The sequence below is a fragment of the Morone saxatilis genome, unplaced genomic scaffold, assembly GCF_004916995.1.
Source record: "Morone saxatilis isolate NCDOM2014 unplaced genomic scaffold, NCSU_SB_2.0 Contig24, whole genome shotgun sequence".
Lineage (NCBI taxonomy): Eukaryota > Metazoa > Chordata > Actinopteri > Moronidae > Morone > Morone saxatilis.
In genome coordinates, this window is record NW_023339807.1 from 22,186,507 (window position 1) to 22,209,405 (window position 22,899).

At 39.6% G+C, this 22,899-nt stretch overlaps 1 protein-coding gene across 1 annotated transcript in view; it reads right to left on the bottom strand.

Annotated features, from left to right (window-relative positions):
- Nucleotides 1–3,203: 3,203 nt before the first annotated feature.
- syngap1b (synaptic Ras GTPase activating protein 1b) overlaps nucleotides 3,204–22,899 on the bottom strand; it is a gene marked incomplete in the record, with an annotated part of 64,475 nt that continues 44,779 nt past the window's right edge. Inside the window, 15 exon segments of the mRNA XM_035673078.1 lie at nucleotides 3,204–3,475; nucleotides 8,860–9,071; nucleotides 9,426–9,599; nucleotides 9,934–10,371; nucleotides 11,268–11,903; nucleotides 12,238–12,439; nucleotides 12,991–13,193; nucleotides 13,817–14,018; nucleotides 14,843–15,079; nucleotides 15,192–15,336; nucleotides 16,289–16,433; nucleotides 16,570–16,905; nucleotides 18,166–18,405; nucleotides 21,038–21,136; nucleotides 21,498–21,651. Coding sequence (XP_035528971.1) covers nucleotides 3,361–3,475; nucleotides 8,860–9,071; nucleotides 9,426–9,599; nucleotides 9,934–10,371; nucleotides 11,268–11,903; nucleotides 12,238–12,439; nucleotides 12,991–13,193; nucleotides 13,817–14,018; nucleotides 14,843–15,079; nucleotides 15,192–15,336; nucleotides 16,289–16,433; nucleotides 16,570–16,905; nucleotides 18,166–18,405; nucleotides 21,038–21,136; nucleotides 21,498–21,651 — 3,538 coding nt within the window.

A 22,899-nucleotide genomic window follows, 5' to 3' on the forward strand; every position in this document is an offset into this window, starting at 1 on the left:
ATGTTTAGTTGGTCCACACTAAAATACCTAAATAACTACTGGATAGATCAGAGGTGGGGCCACATGCGGCTCCTTAGTCCCTCTCCAGTGGCACCCTGTGACTTCCACAAAAATTATATGGAAATGAATAATGGTTATTTTTCATATTATCATTGTATGTGATTCTTACATTATCCAACTGTAAAGATGTGTAGCCATTACATTGTATAATAATTTTATTATTAATAATAATAATATTTCATCAACCAAAATGTGTTACGTTCTGACCTTTACTTATATATTTTGCCAAACCCCAATAACAGTGGCTACTTGAGTCTCCCTAGCAAGACCAGCTATGGATTCCTAATCCCAAAAGAGGATAAATCTCAGAAGAAAAATTTAATAAAGAATTTAATAGTGCATGTATAGATTTGTTTGCTTTCACCACCAATGGTGCTGGCTTACCAGTATGCTTGATCTATTGCGGCTCCATATATATTTATTATATATATAGATATATTTATTTATTTATTTGGCCAAAAATGGCTCTTCTGATAGTAAAGGTTGCAGGTACAGACATGTATGTTTCCCATAAGATGAATTGCGATAGTTTTGACCTCATGATGCCATTTAATTTACTACTTTGGTACTTTATGATCAAATACCTGCAAAACTCCAGAATCCATCCACTGTAGCGCCCACTGGTTTTAACACATTTATTTGTATATATTATATCATATGGGTATTTTATTGTTAAAAACTGCAGTTGCCATACAAAGATTTATCAGTATGTCTACGCTTTAACATTAAAATGAGACTTCAAGTGATTAAGGTTATGATTTCACTTTGTATGTTTTGATTTGTTGGAATGAAGAACTCCTTTAAACAGCACACTGAAGACCTCCAGCACAGTCTGAATGTTAAACAGGTTACTCCTCGCTGTGCGCTCTTCTGTAATCCAATAAACATTTGTGTCAAGGCAGTATTGGAGCTTAAATTGTCACTGGTAGATAAAAAACCATGTGCTGCTGCTAAATGCTGGTATTAAGCTTCTCAGTCTCATTCATCAGTTCAAATTATGCATTAGTACGGGACGATGCTGCCGAAATACAAATAATATTTTTTTTCAGTGTTTGCATTTAAAAAAAATTAAGCATCAACTTGAAAAAAGGAAAACGATGAGTTGGGAATTGTGTGTAAAGTGAGGTTTGAAGGGAAACCTTAAAGTAAATCATGAGTATATCACCTGTTAGCATGGAGATGGACACAATAATGTGATTTATTTAAAGACAAATAAGCTTTCAAATCAATATGAATATGACAGATTCAACCTATATAATGTTGTGTGCAAACCTTTTTTATGATTAGAGACATGCAATTTTCTGTTTCATGAGGCAACGTAAAGTAATGTAACAGTAGTGCAATGTCGTCCTAAGACATTATGCCAAACAGTGTTTCACACCTTTTTAAAAAAGAATAATAATACAGCTTGAATACTGTGTGCTCAGACACAAAAAACAGACAACACCTATTTTGCTGACAATGAACAAGACTCAACATGATTTATTGGGCTTCTAAAAGGCTAGGATCTTTTTATTTACAGTAAATGTGAGTCTCTTTTGGTTTCTTCTATTTATTTTTGTTATAAACTGCACTAAATGAAATCCCACAGACTTTTTTTCTAATTGCCCACACTTTTCACACAATTCACCATCCTACGCTGCAAACTTTATCCATCTGGCACCAAATTACAGAATAGGAAAATGCAACATGGATCACAGTAGAGCTGAAAGGATTAGTCGATTAGTCGATTACTTAATAGGTCAATCAAGAGACAATTGATCTGCAAGTATTTTAATAATCAATCATTAATTTATTCTATGGATTTTAGGTTCTTAAATTTGAGAATTTGCTGATTTTCTCTGTCTTACGTTGCAGTAAATAAAGTCAACTTTGGGTCTGTTTTGCAGTTTCATAGAACAAAATTATGCAATTAATATGAAAATGATTAATGATGAGATTAACCAATAATAAAAACAAACGTTAGTTGCAGCGCTAGATCACACGTTATATTTGTAAAATAAAAAAAGACTTGTCGTCATAGAATTACAGCTAAAAATATATTTATATATGTTTTCTAAATGTATAGCCTTGTGGGATTTCACACATTATATAGTTCATTAGTAGTCTCATTAGTGGTGTAAATGACCATCAGTGTGATGCTCTCAAGCTTCTGTCAGCGCTTCCCTCTTGGTATGTGTCATTGTTCTACTCCTCTACATTTGTCCGAATTGACTTCAGTTACTAGTTAGTTTACGTATTTAGATAAATAATAATATAATAAATAAATAAATTATTATATATTGTTATTGGTTAAGATAAGATTTATTGACCCCCTGGGAGGAATTCACAAACTGTATATGAAGTAACTCAAATTTGTCCCACCATTACCAGCTGCAACATCAGCATCAATAATTATAATCCAATAATATAACTGACATTATTATCATATGGGTCATTATAAGCATATTTTGGTTCATATTTGCACTTTTACTTAAATAAAAGTTTGAATGGATGACTTTTACTTATAATAGATTATTCCTACACTTTGGTATTGCTACTTTTAGTGCTTCTTCCACCAATACAGGTGACAATCAAGAAAAATTATTTCAGTCTGAGTGTCGTAGGTTGTAATTAAAAAAAAAAAAATGAACAGGACAAATGTCCAAGTCTCAGCATAAGTGAGCTGAGTAGCTGCTTTCATCATCTTCCATTCTTAGCCTTTTTCCCCAAACACAAAGGAATATGCATATGTATATATATATATACTGTATATGTTCACACACACACACTATATTTACAGTGTGACTCATGCTTGGAGGTGGGCTAGTTCAGTTTGAAAGTATAAGAAAGGGGGCGGGTTGAGAGCATGAAATGAAAAGCTCCTGAAGACACAACAGCACAACCATCACCACCATCACCACCACGCAGCATTCGGGTCTCAGCTGTTCAATAACCTGAGTGTAAGTCATGTGTGAAACAGGTTTAAGGAGTTTCAACCCCGACATGCTCGGCAGAAACATTTGACAGAAACAGCTACAGAACTGGCAACATCATCATCACAGACCAAGGTATGCTCACAAACCCAGCTAGAGTCAGACATCTCAGTAGCTTGAGCTGAGGAATGCAAACAGCAACACTTTCTGATCTTTAAAGCTCCCAGGTATGTTGGCAGACAGATGGCAGTCAAATCCAAACACGGGGACGGTTCAGGGACAGGGCAAGACAATCAGAGGGACCACATACACACAGCAGACAAAATTATAACAATAGCAGGGGGAAAAAGAGAGGTAGAAGGGGGAGAAAAGATAGCACGGGCCATCATACGGACTCGACGAGAGAAGAAGCAGTCTCACAGACCTGATCAGCGAAAATCCTGGTTTTTGGCTCAACAATCACGGGTCCTCCCCTTAACTCATCCTCCACAGCCATGAGTCTTGGAAGCAGAGAGAGAGAGAGATAGGGGGAAGGGGGGAGGGGGGGTGACAGAAAGAGAGGGAGTATTATGAATTCTACTTAACAAATAAGTAACAAGAAGTTGAGCAGGTGCATCTCAAGCATCTGTCTCAACAACACCACAGTGATAAGATGTTGGTTACCTGTATCTCAAATCTGAATCCCAAACCTGATAGGCAGCTCAATCTTTTAAGCCCATGCAAATGTTGAGCAGCAGTAACCCAAGCCATGCTTTCTGAGGCACTGCCAATTTTCACTGGTGGAGCCTTTTTTTCTTCTCGCCCCCATGGGATTCATCAAAGCGTTTTTTTACCCGATTTAAGGTGTTTTCCAAGTGCAATTACAGCCAACTGTGGACAATTACGCTCAGTTATGTGAAGTGAATGGTTCAATAACAGATCCTGATCATCCCCAGGGAATTGCCCATCTTATGTAACATGGACTGACCAAGGCACTGGTGGAAAATCCTTTGACTAATCATTTCAAAGACTCCGCTCGCAGATATGAGCGAGCTTACTGTTGCATTTTTCACGAGCCATCGGACAGTGCAGGTTTCCCAGCTCTCGTGATTATCCAAGTGCCAGGGATTTACTCCAAATACGGTCATTCAAGGATATTTCTCACACAAGGTTATCTTGCAGTTACACAGCCAACTGGCTAAACTGTGAATATTGTTATGGTGGTGATAAATGCCAAATAGAAGTTAGTGTGAATAAAAAAAAAGTCCTCTGCCCATGATAGATTTCATTTGATTGACTTTCCATCCATTTTACAAGATTTTAGAGCAGCAGAATAAACATCCTTACAATATGTTGACATAAAATAAGCTTGCTGGAATATTATCCCTTTATAATAGTGCACGAAGGAGTAACTTCATCTCAATTTGTCTGGATAAAATGACCAGAAAGATTCTCACTTGTGCGTTCATTAGGCCGCTAAGCCAATGAAATAGATGACAGGAACCTTTATTTGGCACCATCTTTCACTGCAGGATAAATATACCACCAATCAAGTGATATTGTGTCACTCAAGGCTTTCAGCACATTCATATTAAAGTTTTATTCAGAACACAAAGAGGCACATGTTTGACAATAAAGAACGAAAATCCACAGGTGAAGTTTCAAACAGAAGTGTTTGGATGTTTTATTCCACAAATAATGTACAGTGTTGAGAGTTATTTTACAAAAGAAGAGAATAGGAAAAGAAAAGAATCAATCATACTGTAAGCACAGACAGAAATATAAGCACTGTCCCAAAAAACAATGGAATGTAACATGGGTATACAGCATTAAGATTTTGACATGACTTCAAGAGGCAGACAATGATTCATGTGGGTGATATGTTACAAAAAAAAAAAAATTAAGCTTTTTATATCCAGTTGTACTTCAAGTAGTGTGCTTTTGAGGTCAAGTCGTACATGTAGTCAAAACAATGTGTGTATCTACCAACATGAGGTCACAATGTCTGAATATTTTGCTACAGAGAAAAAAGGCAAGAGACAAAGGTGTCAAATAGGATGAAAAGTTAATGTAAAGTCAATGGAAAGAAACAACAGACCTGGATCAAACATCAGCTGCAAATATGTTCTCTTTTTTTGCCAAGTGCAACACATAGTACGTGCCTTTGACTGAAAACTTACCTCTCAACATCTGATTGGTGCTGACGCAGCAGACCCCCACCCATCTGGTTGAAACAAACTAAGAATTATTTGCAACCATTTGACACAGGTCTGTATGAAAGTGACTATAAACCCTTGGCTTTTGCTACAAGCCATGTCAATCAGACCAATATTGATCACACACACATCAAGCCAAAACTCATCACCACTATGAATTCATTTGCAAGATTTGAACATAAGTTTTGCCGTAGTACAATCTATACAGCCTATCAATATATTCTTGCTACAAAAGAGGCGGATATACTGACACCAGAATATTATCTATATCTCTGGATAGGGAAAAGGAAAATAATATAGTTGCCCTTTTAATAATAATATTTAAATCATACTGTAACTGCATAAGTTAAATGACAGTACTGTCTAGCTTTCTTAAACAACTATTCTGATCACCATGTCACTGGACACCACCAATGACGGACTGCAGGTCAAAAGTCATACCAAAGCATATACAGCAAAATCATACAGATATAAGAAAATCTTTGTCGCTCTAATTCATAAATAATATATCAATTGCAGTCTTTCATTTAAAAAGCAGATAAATTCACAAACACCATACAGATAAGCCAAAAACAACTTGAGAACTTAAGAACACACTTTGCAGAACATACTGTTGTCAAAGAGTCACGTCATTGTTGTCATGTTGTCTCTGTGGTATTTTGCACTTTACAGTATTCCAGGTCTTTATTTTTTCTGTTTAGATACTGTGGATGGCACCTGGTAGAAGATTTTGGCAGGAAGTTACTGTTTCTTTATGTACACAAGATGCACACAATATACCTTAGCAGGATCCTGCATGTGCATTTGCACAGACAGCACATGTAGACATATTGTATCTATTATTGCGCTTCTCCTGCTAAAAAGTTAGCTATTGCAAGGTTAAAATAGTTATAATCTCACTCTCAATAGAATTCTTATATATATCTCATATATTATTATTATTATGGCTCTTGCATCACAGACTTTAATATGGTATGGATTATAGTTAAAAATAGATTATTACTATGACAGGTGCATTTAAGATCATTGATTTTTTTTTCCCCTACTGCAAACTCACTGACGTAAATCTGTTGTTCAGATCACAGCAAACAGCTTGGGAAAGATAAATAGTTTATATTTATAATTAACAAAATGCATTAAAATATTTTAACAAAAAAAATTGGAGAGCCTGTAGCCAACTAATGGGATCACTGTCCTAAAGAAAAAATATAGATATAAGTGCTACAGGTAAAGTGGATTCAGTGTTTTCAGTGGATTTAACCTAGCATGACCTAAAACTCAATATTTGGCTTTGGTTTAAATTAGATTGTTGAGAACAAAAAGTGTATCTTGTCTAATGACAGATATTGGATTTGCTCTGAGCTTAACGTAACGTTTATGCACAGAACATTAAGGCTTCTCTGAAAGAAAATCTCTGACACTTGAAACACAAAGCTGAGTGTTTTAGTTCTGCAGATAAAGAGATATTATATATATCCAGCCTACATAGGAGCCATGAATTCAGGATCACGTACACTCCTTTTTGCAGAACCTGAGCTTGCATTTGCATCAACATAATGTCTTGAATGTGAAAATTTAACATAAAAGTCAATTTAAGATGAAATATAACATAAGGCTATGGTTACACTTGTCATTGCACTAAGATTTTTGAGTCCAATCAATCCAATATGATGGCCTGAGACCATGCTTCTTGGAATCCACACTTTCTGTACTCTTTGCATTGCTTATATGTATGTTAAAATTAAAATGTATCCAGACGATGCACAAGTGTTACAATGCATTCGATGACATGGTCTGGCTCAGTGAATTGTGAGTAAAATTGACTCGGAAGCATCCAGATCTGCTACTTAATTCATCTTTGTGTGGTCAGATGATAAAAGTCACACAAGTTGCAAGTGTAAGCCTCGGAGATATCTGTTTCCTGCACACTTTGCTTTGTGTGTGCAGCAGATTTACTGTATTCGCTTTAAGCTTATACTCCAGGGGAGCAGTAATCAATGGTTTGGCTTTAAGTGCTCTGATGAAGTTTCTCTATAATGTGGCATATTTCCTTTATGCCTTCATGCTCGAATCTTCATCATAGTCTGTGACTCTCTCCACTCCTCATATTACACCATAGCATCGTATGAATGTAAAAAAGAGAGAGAGAGGTATCGGTCTCCATGTTCACCCTGTAGAAACATACATCAGCAGTCCTTCAGTGAACATGGTTCACCTTGATTTAAAATGGAAGAGCTAATATTAAACCATTGTCTTCCATAGTCCTGTGCCTGAAGGTCCAAAACAATGCTCTGTGTTGCTTTAAAAAGTGCAGACATGTTTCTGAAGTTATCAAATTTTCAATCCTCTTGTGCTTTTACAATGCAATCTCGTGGGAGAGTCAATTGAAAATTAAGCTAAGTGGAATCACCTGAAATGATCCCAAGATCCAGTTAATAGCTGTGTTCATAAAAGTGGCTGATGATAAGTGCAACAGCACAAGGATGTGGGATGGTGTTTTAAGGGAGGTTTTATATACAAGGTTAGGGCGTTAAAGATGTTTTCCCATAAAAGACGAGCAGGACTGTCTCTGTCTTCATTCCATGTCTTCTTTCCTGGAGTGGATTAGAAGTGGCAATATTCTCTGTCACAGACACCCTTCAGTTGCAGACCACAGACTATTATAAGATGTGAACAAGAAAATATTGTACAGAGCCTTTTTTTCATCTGAACTCTCTCCACAGTAAAAAATAAACAAAACTAAATTTGAGCAGCATTGCTAATGTGCAGTCATACTTAAAATGCTCAAGGAATCCACAGCAGACATTTGGTTTTCGTGCCTGAATACATCTGAGGTACGATCAATATTCCACTATTTTCCCATCAACTACTTAATTTTGTGGTCAATCAATAAAAACTAAAGACTGCACTCAAAATTGCACCATTACAATTTCACACAAGCACTCCATAAATTAGGACTCAGCTGGAGTTCTTCACAGTCATCCAAATATGATGCTCTTGAATAACAAGTAAACCATGTTGTGAGGTTATGATAGCAGATTTGCTACAAGAGCTTAGAGGACAATCAAAGACTCCTTTGTCCAGCTTAACTCAGTTGAAAAGAACCAACCACCAAGGGAACATGCCCTGCACATTTATCAAAGAAAATACAGATCTCTGTCTTCCTCATAATAGTCTCTCATTTAATTTGTCACTCATTACATGTCTGCAGCTTTGGCTTTCAATATACTGTGCAGCTCTCTGCCTTCTTCCCAGTGCTGTAGTACTTAATGAAACTGAAACAACCTCCTACCCTCCAATATTCTTTGCAAGATAACAACCCTTGTAAATAGAGTCATATTCCAATATGCAATATATGTATCTGAAGAAAAAACATCACTGCTTCAAGTTCATGTTTCACTCTTGTTAAATAGAATCCAATAGTTGTACTGTGTCAACCAAAGACTTCTGCTTCCACTTACTCCTCAGAAGTATGATAATGCATTTTAATTAATGTTAGCAATCCTTATCTGAGAGAATATGTCACTTTTTCCATATATTTTGGAAGAAAACTCATATAGTCTATTCACCGAAGGCATCACAATAAACAAAAATAATGTCAATGTGGCCTGCCAATGGCCTCCCTATAAATGACCACATGAATTCTTAGCTGTCTTTTGCCCTCCATCCCAATAACAGCCTCCATTTACCTGCTAATTATTCCTTTAATTTGGGAGTCTTTCTCCACTTGCTGTAGCCGTAGCCTCCTCTCACTGTCATCGAGTCGATTCTGGTACTGTAGGAGGATCTTATTGGTCTGCTGCTCCTGCGTGAGGAGCCTCCGCTCGTACTCCTCCAGCTTTTTGTGGGACATCACCAGGCGCTCCTTCAGGGAGTTGATCTCCTCCTCGTACTCCCGTACCTGTGGCAAAGATACGGATAAAATGCTAAATTAGAAATGTTTAAAGCAGGTTCGTGTTTATATGCCTTGATTTCTCAGTGGGTAGTGGATTTGAAAGTTCTTTATGCACATAATGTGGCTGTTGCATGAAGGCTGATGTACAGTGAATATACCAAACACTGAAAAAGATTTATGAAGACTTGGCTGATAGCTGTTATTTTCCACACTGTTTGAGACCTCTGGACTTCTGATATGAGTGCCATCTGCTCAGCAATATTACACATAACTTTATGTTCTTCTGAATTAGACTAAGCGTGAATCAAAGTTTTTTTATTTATTTAAAGGGCAGTTGAGAAACTTAAAAGTGATACCCACCCTGTCCATGCGTGACTCATCCATGCTCTTTGAGTACTCCTTCAGTTTGAACTCTTCACGGTCAATCCGTGAACTTTCAATGTCAGCCGACAGATGAGGCATGTTGGAGACCCAGGCCACTGTTCGCTCATTGGCTGGGGTTGGGGGATTGAGGGTAGATGGAGACTGGGAGCCCTAGGAAGAAAGGCCAGCACGCTGAATATGAGAACATGAGTTCTTAAGTGGATGAGAGTCAGTTTCATAATAAAGTGATTATGTTGCTTTTATCCAAAGTGCCTCAGAGTTCACACATTTTGAGCATCGCTGGGCCCTGCAGGTACTCAAGCTCTTATTTCTGACAATGTTATTGCTGCGCTCTACTCAATGAGCTACACACATGCACACACAATTAAAAGCCACAAACAGTAACTGACATCTTCCACACATTGTTGCCATGAGCAGAGGCATTGCTAAAGAGAGAAACAAAAAAGAAACAGAATAAAATGAATTCAGAGTGTGCAGATGTTACCTGTTTATTCATGGTGGGTTTGAGCAGGTGCTGTTGTTGAGCCTGTTGCTGTGGTGACTGCTGAGTGCTCTGACTCGTGGTTCCCTGTGGACTCTGGCTTTCCCTGACAGAGCTCTGCTGGTGGGGCAGGCCCGGGGCAGTGTTGTCTTTGACGGACAGCTGCCGAGACCCGTGCTGCCTGCCGCCGTAGCCGGACTCTGGTGACTGGAGGAGATTCCCACTCTGCGGTCGTGTTTTAACCGGAGCAGCAGGTGCAGCAGCTGAACTGACCGACAGCTGATGGGAGGTCTGGGACTTGACACGCTGGGTGGGAGGCGGGGCAACAGAACTCTGGCGCATGGGTTGGACTGTGGAGGGGGGCGTGGTGGCCAAAGAAGAGTGGGAGGTCCCTGTCTGGGAGGTCATACCCATCAATTGTTGTTGCTGTTGGAGGTTATCCTTAGGAAGAAAACAAGCAAATATCAAATAAGCATTTTCATTGCTTGTTTCAGTTATTTTTGGGGCAGATGATGTTACTTTGAACTTCATGGGCATTCAGACTGAAGGCAGCCCTGCAAGAGGCTGCGGTGGTTGGGCGTTTTGCTTCAAGTAGATAATGAGACAATGAAGTACGATCCAGGAAGTTCAGTTTGAGTGATGGATTGATGAGTTTGTCTTTTCAGATGCATGTCATCCCGTCATTTTCTTCCCATGTTTCCTGTCTGTCTATTGTCAACTCAGTCAAATATATGTTGCAATGAATGATTATTAGATCTAGTAGTCTGCCAATATTGCTTTACTAACTATTAAATTAATATTTGGGTCTTGGAAATGTCAGAGAATAGTGAAAATGTTGAACAACTTCCTAAAGCCCAAGGTGACATCTTCCTATTGCTTGTTTTATCCAACAAACAGCCCAATAGATCTCCACAACTGTGAAGCTGTAACTAGAGATTGTTTTTTTAATTGACTATTAAAATAGTTGCTGATTCCTTTCCTGTCGATGGACTAATTGTTTTAGTTCTTTTAATTATTTAACTTCTTTCTAAAAAAAAACCAAACACTCTCAGGTCTCAAATGTGAGGATTTTCTGCTTTTATCTGATTGTTATATATTGAACATCTTAGGCCATTTTTAGGCGATTGGTCAGACAAAGCAAACAACCTACGGACACATTGGGCTCTTGGGAAATTGTGATGGCCATCATTTCATACACTAAACAAAAAAATTATTGATTAAACAATAATGAAAACAATCATCAGTTAAAGTCCTAAATCCATCAGAATAATTTAAAAGAGACAATCTACACATAGTGGCTTTAAGATGTCATGAGAATATAATGAACATATATCTACCTGCACTTGCATGGACATCTGTCTGCGTCCATATTCAGCCCTGCTGTAGTCGTCACTGTAGCTGTGTGAGTGGATGATGCTGGGTTGGCCCAGGTGACCGTCCCTGGTCCTGAGGGTGGACAGGTCCTCACTGCGAGAGAACCCCCCGTGGGCGAACTGTGGGATGTAGGCCTGGTGAGAGGGCTCAGGGTCTGGGGCCAGGAGCAGGGGTGCTGGAGGTTGAGCCCGGCTGTGCTGGTGGTGGAGCTGTTGCTGTTGAGGCCCATCAGCAGTCGCCAGATGAAAGAGTGGATTCTGGAAGGAAAGCGGGTAGCGCATGGCGGCGGCCTGCTGTTGCTGCTGCTGGGATAGCGAGTCGGTGGTGGTGCCCATCTGGCTCAGCTGGCTCAGCCGAAGGCCGCCGGACATGCTGGAGCCGCCAGAGCCAGCTGACAACCTCCCACCGGCCCGCAGCTGGCTGCTCAGGCCCGACCCCAGGCCGCCACCGCCTCCGCTGCTCAGCCCTCCGAAGCTGCCCATGCCGGCGATGGAGGCCTGGGAGGAGTTGAGCATGTCCACCGACTGCAGGTTAGACACGCTGTTCATTCGGGAATCCTGGAGGTCCATCATAGATACGCTTTTATTGACACTGAGCACCTAAGTAATAAGGGATATGAGAGGCTAGTGTGCCCCCTGTAATTATGTATGTTAGGTGGCCACGGATGATATGGGTGAGGGTGGTGCGGGTGTTTTTACCGCGAGGCCTGGATATCGGAATGCCTCAAAGTATTTCCCAGGAAATACCGCTAGGATGAGTTGCGTGGTGAATCAGTGGAAAAAAAGCAGATGTCATGATATACTACAGCCTCGATCACACGATGGCAGATTCTATTAAGTATGACTAACATGCACGTCATACTAACCTCACTTTGATAAAGATAAACCTAGTGGATGGGATGATGATTCCCCAGATCAGAGTGATAAAACTCACCTTAGGGTCTGGTTCCGTGATGTCCGAGCTGCTTGTGCAGTAGGCTGGGCTGGATCGGGCCAGGGGAGGGCGTGATACGTAAAACATGTCTTTGGAGGATGCTCGATGGGGATGGTCACGGTCCTGAAAATTCATCTGGGAGCGGGATGGCATGACCCCTCCGGTGGAGGTAGGGGAAGGCAAGCGAGTGATATCTATAGAGCTGGAGAACAGCAGTGAGTAAGGCCAACAATAGCTGATTATAAAGAATAGGAAGTCTTTGGGTTTTGGAGTGTTTGTCAGACAACAAAAAATATTTGATGACGTCACTTTGGGATTTGGGAAATTTTAAAGACTTAACGATTAATTGATTAATAGAGAAAAAAAAAGTTAATAAATAAAATAACTGTTAGTTGCAAGCAGTGTTGGGCAGTAAAGCACTACTAACATGTTAAAGTAATGTGATTACTTTTTTCAGTAGTATGGGGATTACAACTAAAAATTCAGTAATTACATTACAGTTACTAATCCCAGTAGTGCTTCATTAGTTTGACAAGCTAAGCTAAGATATCCATTTAGAAAAGTAACGTTATTACTTTGTCAGTTATTACAGTTTTCAACTAACTTGCCCAACACAGTTTGCACGTAATGCAAAGTTTTCCTGCACAATTGCAAGATTATTTTTCACAATAACCAGTTTCATAATACTTCAAATAACATAAAAACAACAATTAACTGTTTAATATAGCTATTATGATCACAGGTGTCACCTACCTATTAAGATCCCTCATCATGAGGTTTTGGAACTCGGATGAGATGCCCCTGTTGAAGCTCGGCCGTGACAGCAGCCTGTCTGTCTGTCTCTCCTGCACCCTGTCTGTCTGATGGCTGGGCTGCCTCTGGAGGTGTGGGTTACGCAAGGCCATACTGATGTCATTCAGGAGGCGAGGCAAAGGACCCAGTTTGATAATGGCATCCTGTGGTTAAAGGAATAATGAAAAAAAGGAATAATACATTTTGAGTTATCTAATGTAAGGGTTTCATTAATATGCCACATATCCACTTCCACTCCCTTGTCACTTGTAGGTTAATGACAGCTCAGGCCTGCTTAATGACTTACAGCCTCATTTAGCAAAAATGTTTGAGGTGAGAGAGGAGTGAGACATTCTTCACTAATTGTTGAAATTCAATCATACACGTCCTGTCTGAGTTTGGTTTAGTTTAGTTTCACTGTGATAAAACCTGCAGTGATGTACTGTGCAAGTGGTGGACACAGTAAGATGTGAAACTGTACAATATAAACAGCAACAAAAATATGACTTTTGTTGTCTAAGGAAATTTTATTTCTTATTTTATTTATTATTACTAAATAAGGAAAATGAATAATTGATAAAAACCCAAGAAATGTCCTGTGTAACAAGATGACAAATATTAAAGGTATATAAGGTTACATAAAAAATGTCCCTAAAATAGCATTAATATTACTATTGTCTAGAAAATGTGTATGAATAACTGTCTTATTTGGGAAATATTTACACTGTAAGATCGTAGTTTACAATGGCACAGATGATGTGTCATGTTTGTGACTTTGTGAGTTTACCTTGCTGAGCTGAGCCATGACCTCCCAGAGGAGACTGTGCAGTATGGACAGCTCCCTGCCAAGGTCGATGTATCCCTCAAAGCCGCCTGCATTGCTGACACTGTCCAGGTTGGAGATTTCGTACAGGAACTGCTGCATAGAGCCCCACTCCATCTCTAAAAACTCATTCATGAAACACATGTACTCTTCTTTATTGCCAAACCTGCAGGTGGGAAAAGATTGGAAGGCCAGTGAGGAGATAAGCAGGTAGAGGGTATGAAAGGGAAGAGAAAGGAAAAGAGAAAAAACAAGTGAGCAACACATGATGGTGAAATGAAATGTCAACTGTCGCCATCGATGATAACTTCTAAATTGAGGTTTCTTATATGTAAAGTCCTTTATGTCCACTGCCAACTTTTCAAGACCAAAACATTACAGTACATTTTGTTGTGAATCTATGAATGTGAAATGAAAACAGCACATGGTGCCTTTAACACATTACTCATTGGAGCTCAAATAAACCAAACTAAGACAGATTTGAGTTGCAGCACAGTGGTTCCTGTAGACAAACTGTGTGTGGTCCAACAACTTGTAACTGCACTTTGACCTTTCTTGCACAATATGACGTAAAATTGGGGAAAATAAATACAGTGGAAATTCATCACACGTTATGCCGTTTTTTATTAAAATTGTGAACAAATATGCTACTTCTCATAGGTTCAGTATGAAAAGAGGTGTAACCCAGGGTTCACTCTTTGGCCCACTAATATTCACCTTTTTTTGTTATTCTGCCTATATGTAGATTTCACTGTTGTGCCCATTGTCTCAGTTAAGCTTGTGCCTATTGAAATATTTTTAGTTTAAAAAAAGGTTTAGTTTAGTTTATTTGTAAACTACTTGCAAGAAGAGATTGGTGGCTTCTATATTTGTTATGTTTGATTAATTATGAGTTTTAACTGTGTGCTTGCTGTCCAGCAGACAGTAGTGTACAAGTTAGTGACTGGATGCAAAGTGTGAACGCTGTAAATATAATGAAATAAAACTGACTTGGAGAAGTTAGCCAGGTTTTGCACTACTTTTGCGATTAGGGTGAGCGTGCGTGACGTCTGCTCGTCGGGATACTCCTGGGTGAGATTGAAGAGCGACGGGGACATGATGGCAGGGCACAGGAAGCGCAGGAAGAGAGAACCACTGATGAGACGGTCGGCAATGTCTTCCCGACCTCTCTCAGCACAGCGCACTCTCCAGGAGGCAAAAACTTCCTTTAGCTCTCGAGGGAAAACACTGTGAAGAGGATAGATTAACAGGATCAGAAACAAACTGTGTAGAATTTCTTCAGCTGAGAAAAATAAACACACTCAATACAAAGGATTTTTTGCATTTGCTATTTACTTACCAATGGGAGTTAACGATCTTACAGAGTGCCAGTTCACAGCACATGCGGAGATTGGCTTGGTGGTCTGGGAGTACAGAGGGTGGTGTTCTCATGGGGTCCACTTCGCAATTTTCCTCTGACTCATACAAGGCCCTTATGAACTCCCCTAAAAATGACATTTCATTAGTAACAGCAAAATGGCAGAAACTATCGCCAAGATCAGTTCAGTGTACAGGAAGCAGCGACAATAAAAACCAATAGCACAAAAATAAATCAATTTTGGGAGAGTACGAAGATTTTGCATCAGCAGCAAATCCAACAGAGGCCTGACCACAAAACCAAGACGAAGCTGTGAAACTTGGGTGGCAGGCTAATTAGCCAATAAGCTACTACTGTAGCTAGAAGGCAAACCTTCAAGCAAGTAGTTAGCTTTATTTATAAGCTAAAACACCCACATTAAAATAAATATATATATTCATATAAATGAAATTATATATATTATAAATGTGTGTGTAGAAAGTAACTCTCAGAAATAAAGCACATATTACACATTTTACATATTACAGACTAGATATGTAACAACTATATCAGATTAAATAAGGACAAAAATACAGCGAGAGAAATGTTGTTAAACTCAGACTATATCTTGCTCATCCTGATGCAAAGAAATTGATTCAGGTGTTGGTGTTCTTTCCTCAAGAATATCTAAATGGTTTAGCACCTCTATATTTAGCTGACTGCCCCTCCCTGTATTCTCCTAGTCGCTGCCTAAGCTATCAGTGCAGCACTAAATGTACCAACAGTTAAGAGAAAGAAGTATGGAAACGCAGCCTTCTCTTCCCATGTACCTTATGGACCGTATGGACTAATCTTATTTTCAATTTTATTCTTATAATTCTACCCTGTCCTCATTATTTAATCATATTTAATATGCTTGTTTGCCACCTTTTAATTTATTTGTTTAGATATTTTAGGTTTTTTTAATATATACAATTTGATGTGAAGCTGTTTTAGCTGCACTGTATGTATGAAATGTCCTATACAAATAAAGTGTATATTGTTTTATTTTAGAACAAAAGTTTTGTTATTCCAAACATCTTCTCACTATTCTGGCTCACCTATAGCATCCTTGAGGTACTTATGTCCAATCAGTTTGAGGTACTCTTCTATGGCTTTGGTGGCCAGAGTGTTCTCTCTGAAGATAAGGTGTTCTCGGTCGATGAATCTGTCTACCTCACACATCGCCATGTCTGAAAGGAAGTCCTGGGGAAAAGGAGAACTCAATTATTTTCTTTATTATACACAATGTTAATAAGAAATGACTCAGGTTATAAGGATTGTAAAAGCTTTGTTTTAGATCAGTTGCACGTATTTTCACATCACATAGAGGTGTCCCTACCTTAGCTTTCCCTGTGCTCTGCAGTATATGCACCAATGCACAAGCCACTTCCTCTTTGCTCTTGACACTCAGCACGGGCTCCAGCACAGCACACATAGTCCGGTAGTTATTGGTGACATACTCTGCAAACTCCTTGTACAGCTCCATGGGCAGGATGTTCATGGTCTGGAAGCGGGATTTGAGGCGTAGGGATGCATTGATGATCTTACCCCCTCCGACACCAGCTCCTTTGGTGAGGACACTGGGCTGGATGACCGGGTACCACTGCTCCACAAACTGACGTCCAGTGATGCTTGAGATGGGGATGCTTACAAGTCCTAAGTATGTGCTCTTTTCCTAAGAGAAAAAAAGTTGGTATTAGTCGAGGTAAGCATATGTCAAAGAAAAGCTGTCTCATTACATTGGCATGAGTTTTATAAAAAATAATCTACAAGTTTGAAATGTCAAAAAAAGTGAACTTAATGCTTTAGCACTGAATAAATAATGAATAGCAAGACTAACACTGGATCCCTGGAGTGTCGTTTGAAGCTAGAAATCAGTTGTTTTTTTGATATGGTGGTGCCACTCTAGTACTAAACTGAGAGTAGAAATTATTGTTGTTGTTATTGCTATCCATTGACTCACTGCAGCTGAAGATGCTCCCTTTTCCCTCCATCCTAAACTATGGACGTTGTAAAACCATAACTGTTTTGTTACAAAGCCAATAAAGCAAATAACATAGATTAAAGTGCCACCATGGACAAGACCCCTACTGGCTATTGTATTATAAAGCCAGTGAATGACAATGCAGGGATTTTGCATTATGTCACCTCCGCACAGTGTGTTATTTTCTCATCTCTTTCTTTTTGTTGAACTGATGCTCTAATAAACCAAAATGTTCGTAAGGAGAAGGCAGGTTGTGTCAGGGTTGATAAAGATTTATTAATAACTCAGTAACTTTAAAATTCACTTTCAGGAATATCATCACCTTTTAAGTTGATATAGGGAACTTGTTAGAGAACAGGTTCTTATTTACAGTTACAGAGCAATATTATCATTAATTTGGAATGAATTTAAGTCCAATACTTGCTCTCATTTAGCTCTGTTTTGGTCTCTACCAACTCCTGAGGAAAATATCTGGCTCTTTGGCTGTTAAATGCTTCACTATGTTCCCCAGCTAGTTGCAAACTGTGACTGTCTGCTAATTGGTGCTAAGCAGGTAGTGTACAGTGAGCTTTTAGTGCTTTTTTGCTGAAAACAGCTGCCTGCTACGGTCTAAAATGATGCTATGAGAGCAGCGAGAGTGAACCCAAACAGTAAAGTTGTGGGGTTGGACAGTTAAACAATGAGCTGAAAATATAAAGCTGAGGGGAGCTGAAGATGTAGGTCATAATTCTCTGTAAGGGTCGAGCAACTCTTTTTATACTGTCACATTGTCATATGATTCATTTAATTATAAAATGAGCAATTATAGCCACTTTAGAATTCACTTTCAGGTAATTGCTTTAAACAACAGAAAGCTAAAATAGACCAAAGATTACTACAGCGCTTCTGTCTTGATTTGTTGTAACAAAGCGTTCTCAGACTTCTATGTTGCCCTGCAGATCTCTTCGTTACCTTGCGTCTCTTTTTGTCTGTCTCCTTGTATAGATGAAGGCGTAGGTTGCGGACGGCTGGCAGATTGTTGAATTCAAAGTGCTCGCCCCAGAAAACGGTGTCGGTGCGGGGCTTGCTGGTGGTGCGTGCGTACAGCATGTCGTCCAGACAAAGTTCGCAGTAGTAGCGTTTCTTGGCTGGAAGCTCGCGGGCCTCAATAATCCACAGTTTGAGCACATTGTCCACCCTCCGACTGTTGTCCTGCGTGGAGATGAAATCAGGTCAAATAAGGTAAAGTGCATACAATAATAGAGTCATTAAAAAGCTTTATAAGAGAAGATGATACAATGTAGGGGAAAATATGACAAACAGCAAAGAAAAGAGGTCAGAGATATGGAAACAGAGACAGTGTGTATGAATAAAGGGTGACAGCAGGTCAGCCTGCAGGAGAACAGAGTAAATGATGGGAAAGAAATAGCTGGTGACATGGCGGTTGAGCTGCTGTAGATTGTAGGCTGTACTTGATAAATTGTTCTCAACACTGGACTTGAATATAGAAACAGAAGACAGCATGACAGCAACACAGAAAAGAAAGAAAACAGAAGATGTGAAGGATAAGAGGAGGATAGCGGTCTTACTGGGTGAAAAAGTAGAAACTTAAGAAACTTAAAGGTAGAAGGACACTAATGACACAAAGCACATGTGCTGCAAAGACGAGGGACAAACAATGGTGGTAATGTTTCTGTAGACAGCTACACTTCCTAATCATGATCACAAAGCCAAAGCTATATTTGACATCCCCCATGGGAGGAGAGAGTGCCGTGTTGATTGCAGAGTGATGTTTCAGTGAACGGGGGCTGAGTCATTTCAATTGGGCTCAAATGCCATTGTTGTTAGCCCCCTGTTTGCTTCAGACTATTTAAGTTCTAATTTAGACGACTCAATACGTGAGCATCAGCTAGATCTACAGTTCTTAAATTCTCCATTTGTATGCTCTTTGATAACCAGCGCCAAACACAAGGCATAATTAATTCCAAACCTCTGAGTTTGAATGTGCTGGGCATCTGGTGGCTCAGTTTGCTAGTGCACATACAGTGCAGCAGCATCAGCATGGGCTCGAGTTCTCCATCTTGATAATCGTGTTACATCTTCCCTGGTTCCTGTCATATTTCACTACCAAAAAAAGTAATACAACACAAAAGCAGGGTGAAGTGGCTGCTCTCCTTTTCAAAAAAACAAACAATCAAAGCTCAAAGGGGGAATTAAAAGGCTCCAGAAAGTTAAGAAGCATAATGATAATCCTTGTCTGTCTCTGCAGTGAGTCTTATCTCTGTCGTTGCATCTGGTCTGAGATGCATGGTGCGTGTTGTTTACGGGTAGGGGGGGAGACAATTTTGGAGAGAGCCCCCGTGTGGAGTCCTTGGAGCACCATGACTCAGCCAGGACCCCCGCGGCCTGAGCATCTGGACAAGGCATTCAACTCGGGTGATGTTTAATCTCAGTCTGGCTTAATAACTCCTAGTCCCTGGCTGCCTCCAGAGCTGCATATCTCACATGCCTGGTCTCTTTTTTTTAATAACAGAGAGGGGCAATATGGGACAATTTTACAGAACTATAAAAATGTGGGTGAAAATTAGGATATTGGTTTTACTATGAGCCGACATGAAGGGTTGAGATTAGTTTTTTTAAGCTGTGAGGATGGAAATAAGATCACAGCACCTTAAAGCTGCACTAGGAAAGATTTATGTGAAAATATACCACCATATCTTCCTAAATCATACAATAGAGCTACACAAAAAAAGAAGATCCCATCTGCACTTTAATCCGGTGTCAGGTATGGACACATTGGCATTGGGCCTCATGCAAGAACATTTTTGTATTCTTATCCTAAACTACTCTTTATCTATTTGAAGTTTGTACGTACAAGAGTTACAAATCAGATTCAAAAACTAAATAAAAAAAGAAAGAAAATATTAATACTACAGCTGTCAACAACGTGTTATCAAAGCAACTCTGTACAGTGATAGAAATACAGGTAATGATTTAACATGAGGTTAAAAAAAGTCTTAATGACTGATATGAGAGAGACGTGACGGTCACTGTGATATCTGACAGGATAATGTTTTAGCCTACAGTAGGTGAGGTTACACTGTCAGGTGCAACATAAGATTACACTGGACAGCGACCTGCATTACGACCCTAAGGCAGCTGTCAGAGTGAGAGAATTTTCCTACTGAAATGTAGAAGTCGCAGTGCTGAACTATACCAGTAAAAATCATAAAAACCTCTCAGTAAATTGGCAAGCCACGATGATGGACAGAATATATATTCATCCAGAGTAAAGTATTATGATTCTAGGTCAAATTAGTGTTTTTTTCCCCTGTGAATGCCACAAGTCTCATAAATTACTTGAACATGGCCCTCAAGAACAAATTTATACGTGCAACTGGTTGTTGCGTGAGGTCTAACGTCTCCTAGAGCGGTGAGAAAGGACCTGGACTCACCCATATTTGATCCATTGGCCTATTCCTTTCAGTATCCTTTAGTATCAAGTAACACAGACACACTGTGTTGGTTAACATGAGCCTGCTGAGTGTAATTTACTAACTTCACATTAACTGATTTGTGGATATCAAAGTTTTTCAAAACCGCAGTTTGGATCCTTCAACCTGCAACATTACCTCGTGCAGCTTTAATATTTGCTTGGAGAAGCGACTAAATTGTTCAACACAGACACACACAGACACGAGGATGGAGTTCACACAGAGAAATGAAGCGGTGCGCTCTTATTGAAAACAGACAACAACGGGAGACAGGGAGGAGAGAGAGAGACACACAGACAGAGGGATCGTCCTTTTTTCTTCCTCTACCGCATCCCTTTCTCTCCCCTCACCTTGTTGGGCTTGACAGCTCTCTGCAGGTTCTCGATCCATTTGTCTCTCTCTGCAGCTGAGCGACACGCAAAGCACTTGGTTCCCGATGCCGTAGTCACCTGAGGTTATAGCCAATGGTAAATTCAACAACCACAGCCATTAGTAACTATGGAGACTGCAACTAAGGCGCCAAAACAATGTCTTGTATTCACTCTCAACCTCTGTCATGTTCCACTAATGGAAAGGTGATGGAAAAAGCTGACAGACTCCTGCACCAATTATGTAGGGACTAGGGCTCATTTCAGTGTCTTTGTGTCTTTCATTTTTTCACATGTAAAAGAAATATATATTTTCAGTTCACATCAGTCTCTTTCAAATCACTGTCACTTGTCAGAACATTTTTGGTGCATTTTACTGCTCTGTACACTGTGTGTGTGAGTGTGCTGTTGTTTTGTCCTCACCGTGCCGCTCAGTTCTCACCTCAAAGCAGTACTCTTGTCCCAGGATGCTCGAGTGGACAGGTTTGATGATGGCGTCCTCGTCCAGAGTGAGGTCCAGCGCCTCTGCAGCGCTGCTGGGAGACAGCAAGGACTCATGGGAGTGGGACTCTTTGAAGCTCTGCATCAAACGGGTCCTGGGGGGAGTGATAGTTGTAGATGTATAGAAGGGAGACTCTTTTATTGAAGGTGGCACTCCAGTTCTGTTTACATGAAACTACAGGAAATTTCTGTTTGTCAGTGTATGTACATTGTATGTTAATTCTAAACCCTATTTAACTCTTATTCTGAAGTGCCTTTTTTGAACAAAACTAGAGTTTCTTTTTGTCTTCATTTTATCTTTGTGTAGTAACAAACAGCTGCACAATATGTTGAACTACGGTAATAAAGGGGCTATTAACACATCCCCAATATATATGTCATGAACATAGTTCCTCAATATTTGTCTGCAAAGTTGAATATAATCAAATTACACAAAATATTCCATATACATCATGGTGAAAACCACACAAAAACCCAGATTTCTATCCAAACAACACGTTAAGTTGTTGCCTACACTGACTTTATAATATTACAGACTTTTCAACATCTTAGCTGTTTTGGCTATCGACTACACTACACTTCAGGCGATGAAAAATAATGAACATTTATTCTGAATTATTTAAGAGGCAGCTGTAAAGTGGACAGACTGATGAAACTTCTAATGCCACAAGGTTCATTAGTTACATTTTTAAGAAAATTCAGTTGAGTGAAATGTGACTCTGATCCTATGCACTTATTCTTGTTTGACTTGTTATGTTAGCTATTACACAAAATCAAAAGGATATTCTTTCACAATGCGGTACAGCTTTATCTTATTTTTTTGTATTTACGTAGCTGTCTGTACAGATAAATCCAGTATTTTCCTTCAAAGCAAACATTTTAAACTCCACACACAATATTCAACGGTGATTCTCAATAATATCATAAATCCTGACACGCACATGCAAAGGGCTCGCACTAGTGAATAGGGTTTCCGCTAAAGCCCGTCCATCATGCTCACCTACACACTTACTCCCACACACAGATGTATGCATGTAAAATCATCTCAGCAGACAGTCACACAGTCACTAAGACAGATGTATGATGACACAGTAAGTCTAACCAGAGAGCGAGGAGGGATGGTCAGGTGTGATGATGCCCCTCAGAGAAGAAAGGGGGGATGAATATGAGGAAAAAGGAAAGCTAGAAAAGATACTGTATATCCTCCGAGCTGCGTCCGACTCTCAGCTTCTCCCCTGCGCTCGCACTGCTTTCGTCTATGTTCAATCATAACGTTCATCAACAGAGCACTGATTGCATGTAGGGGACCGTGGGGGAGAGAAACACAGAGGGAGAGAGAGAGA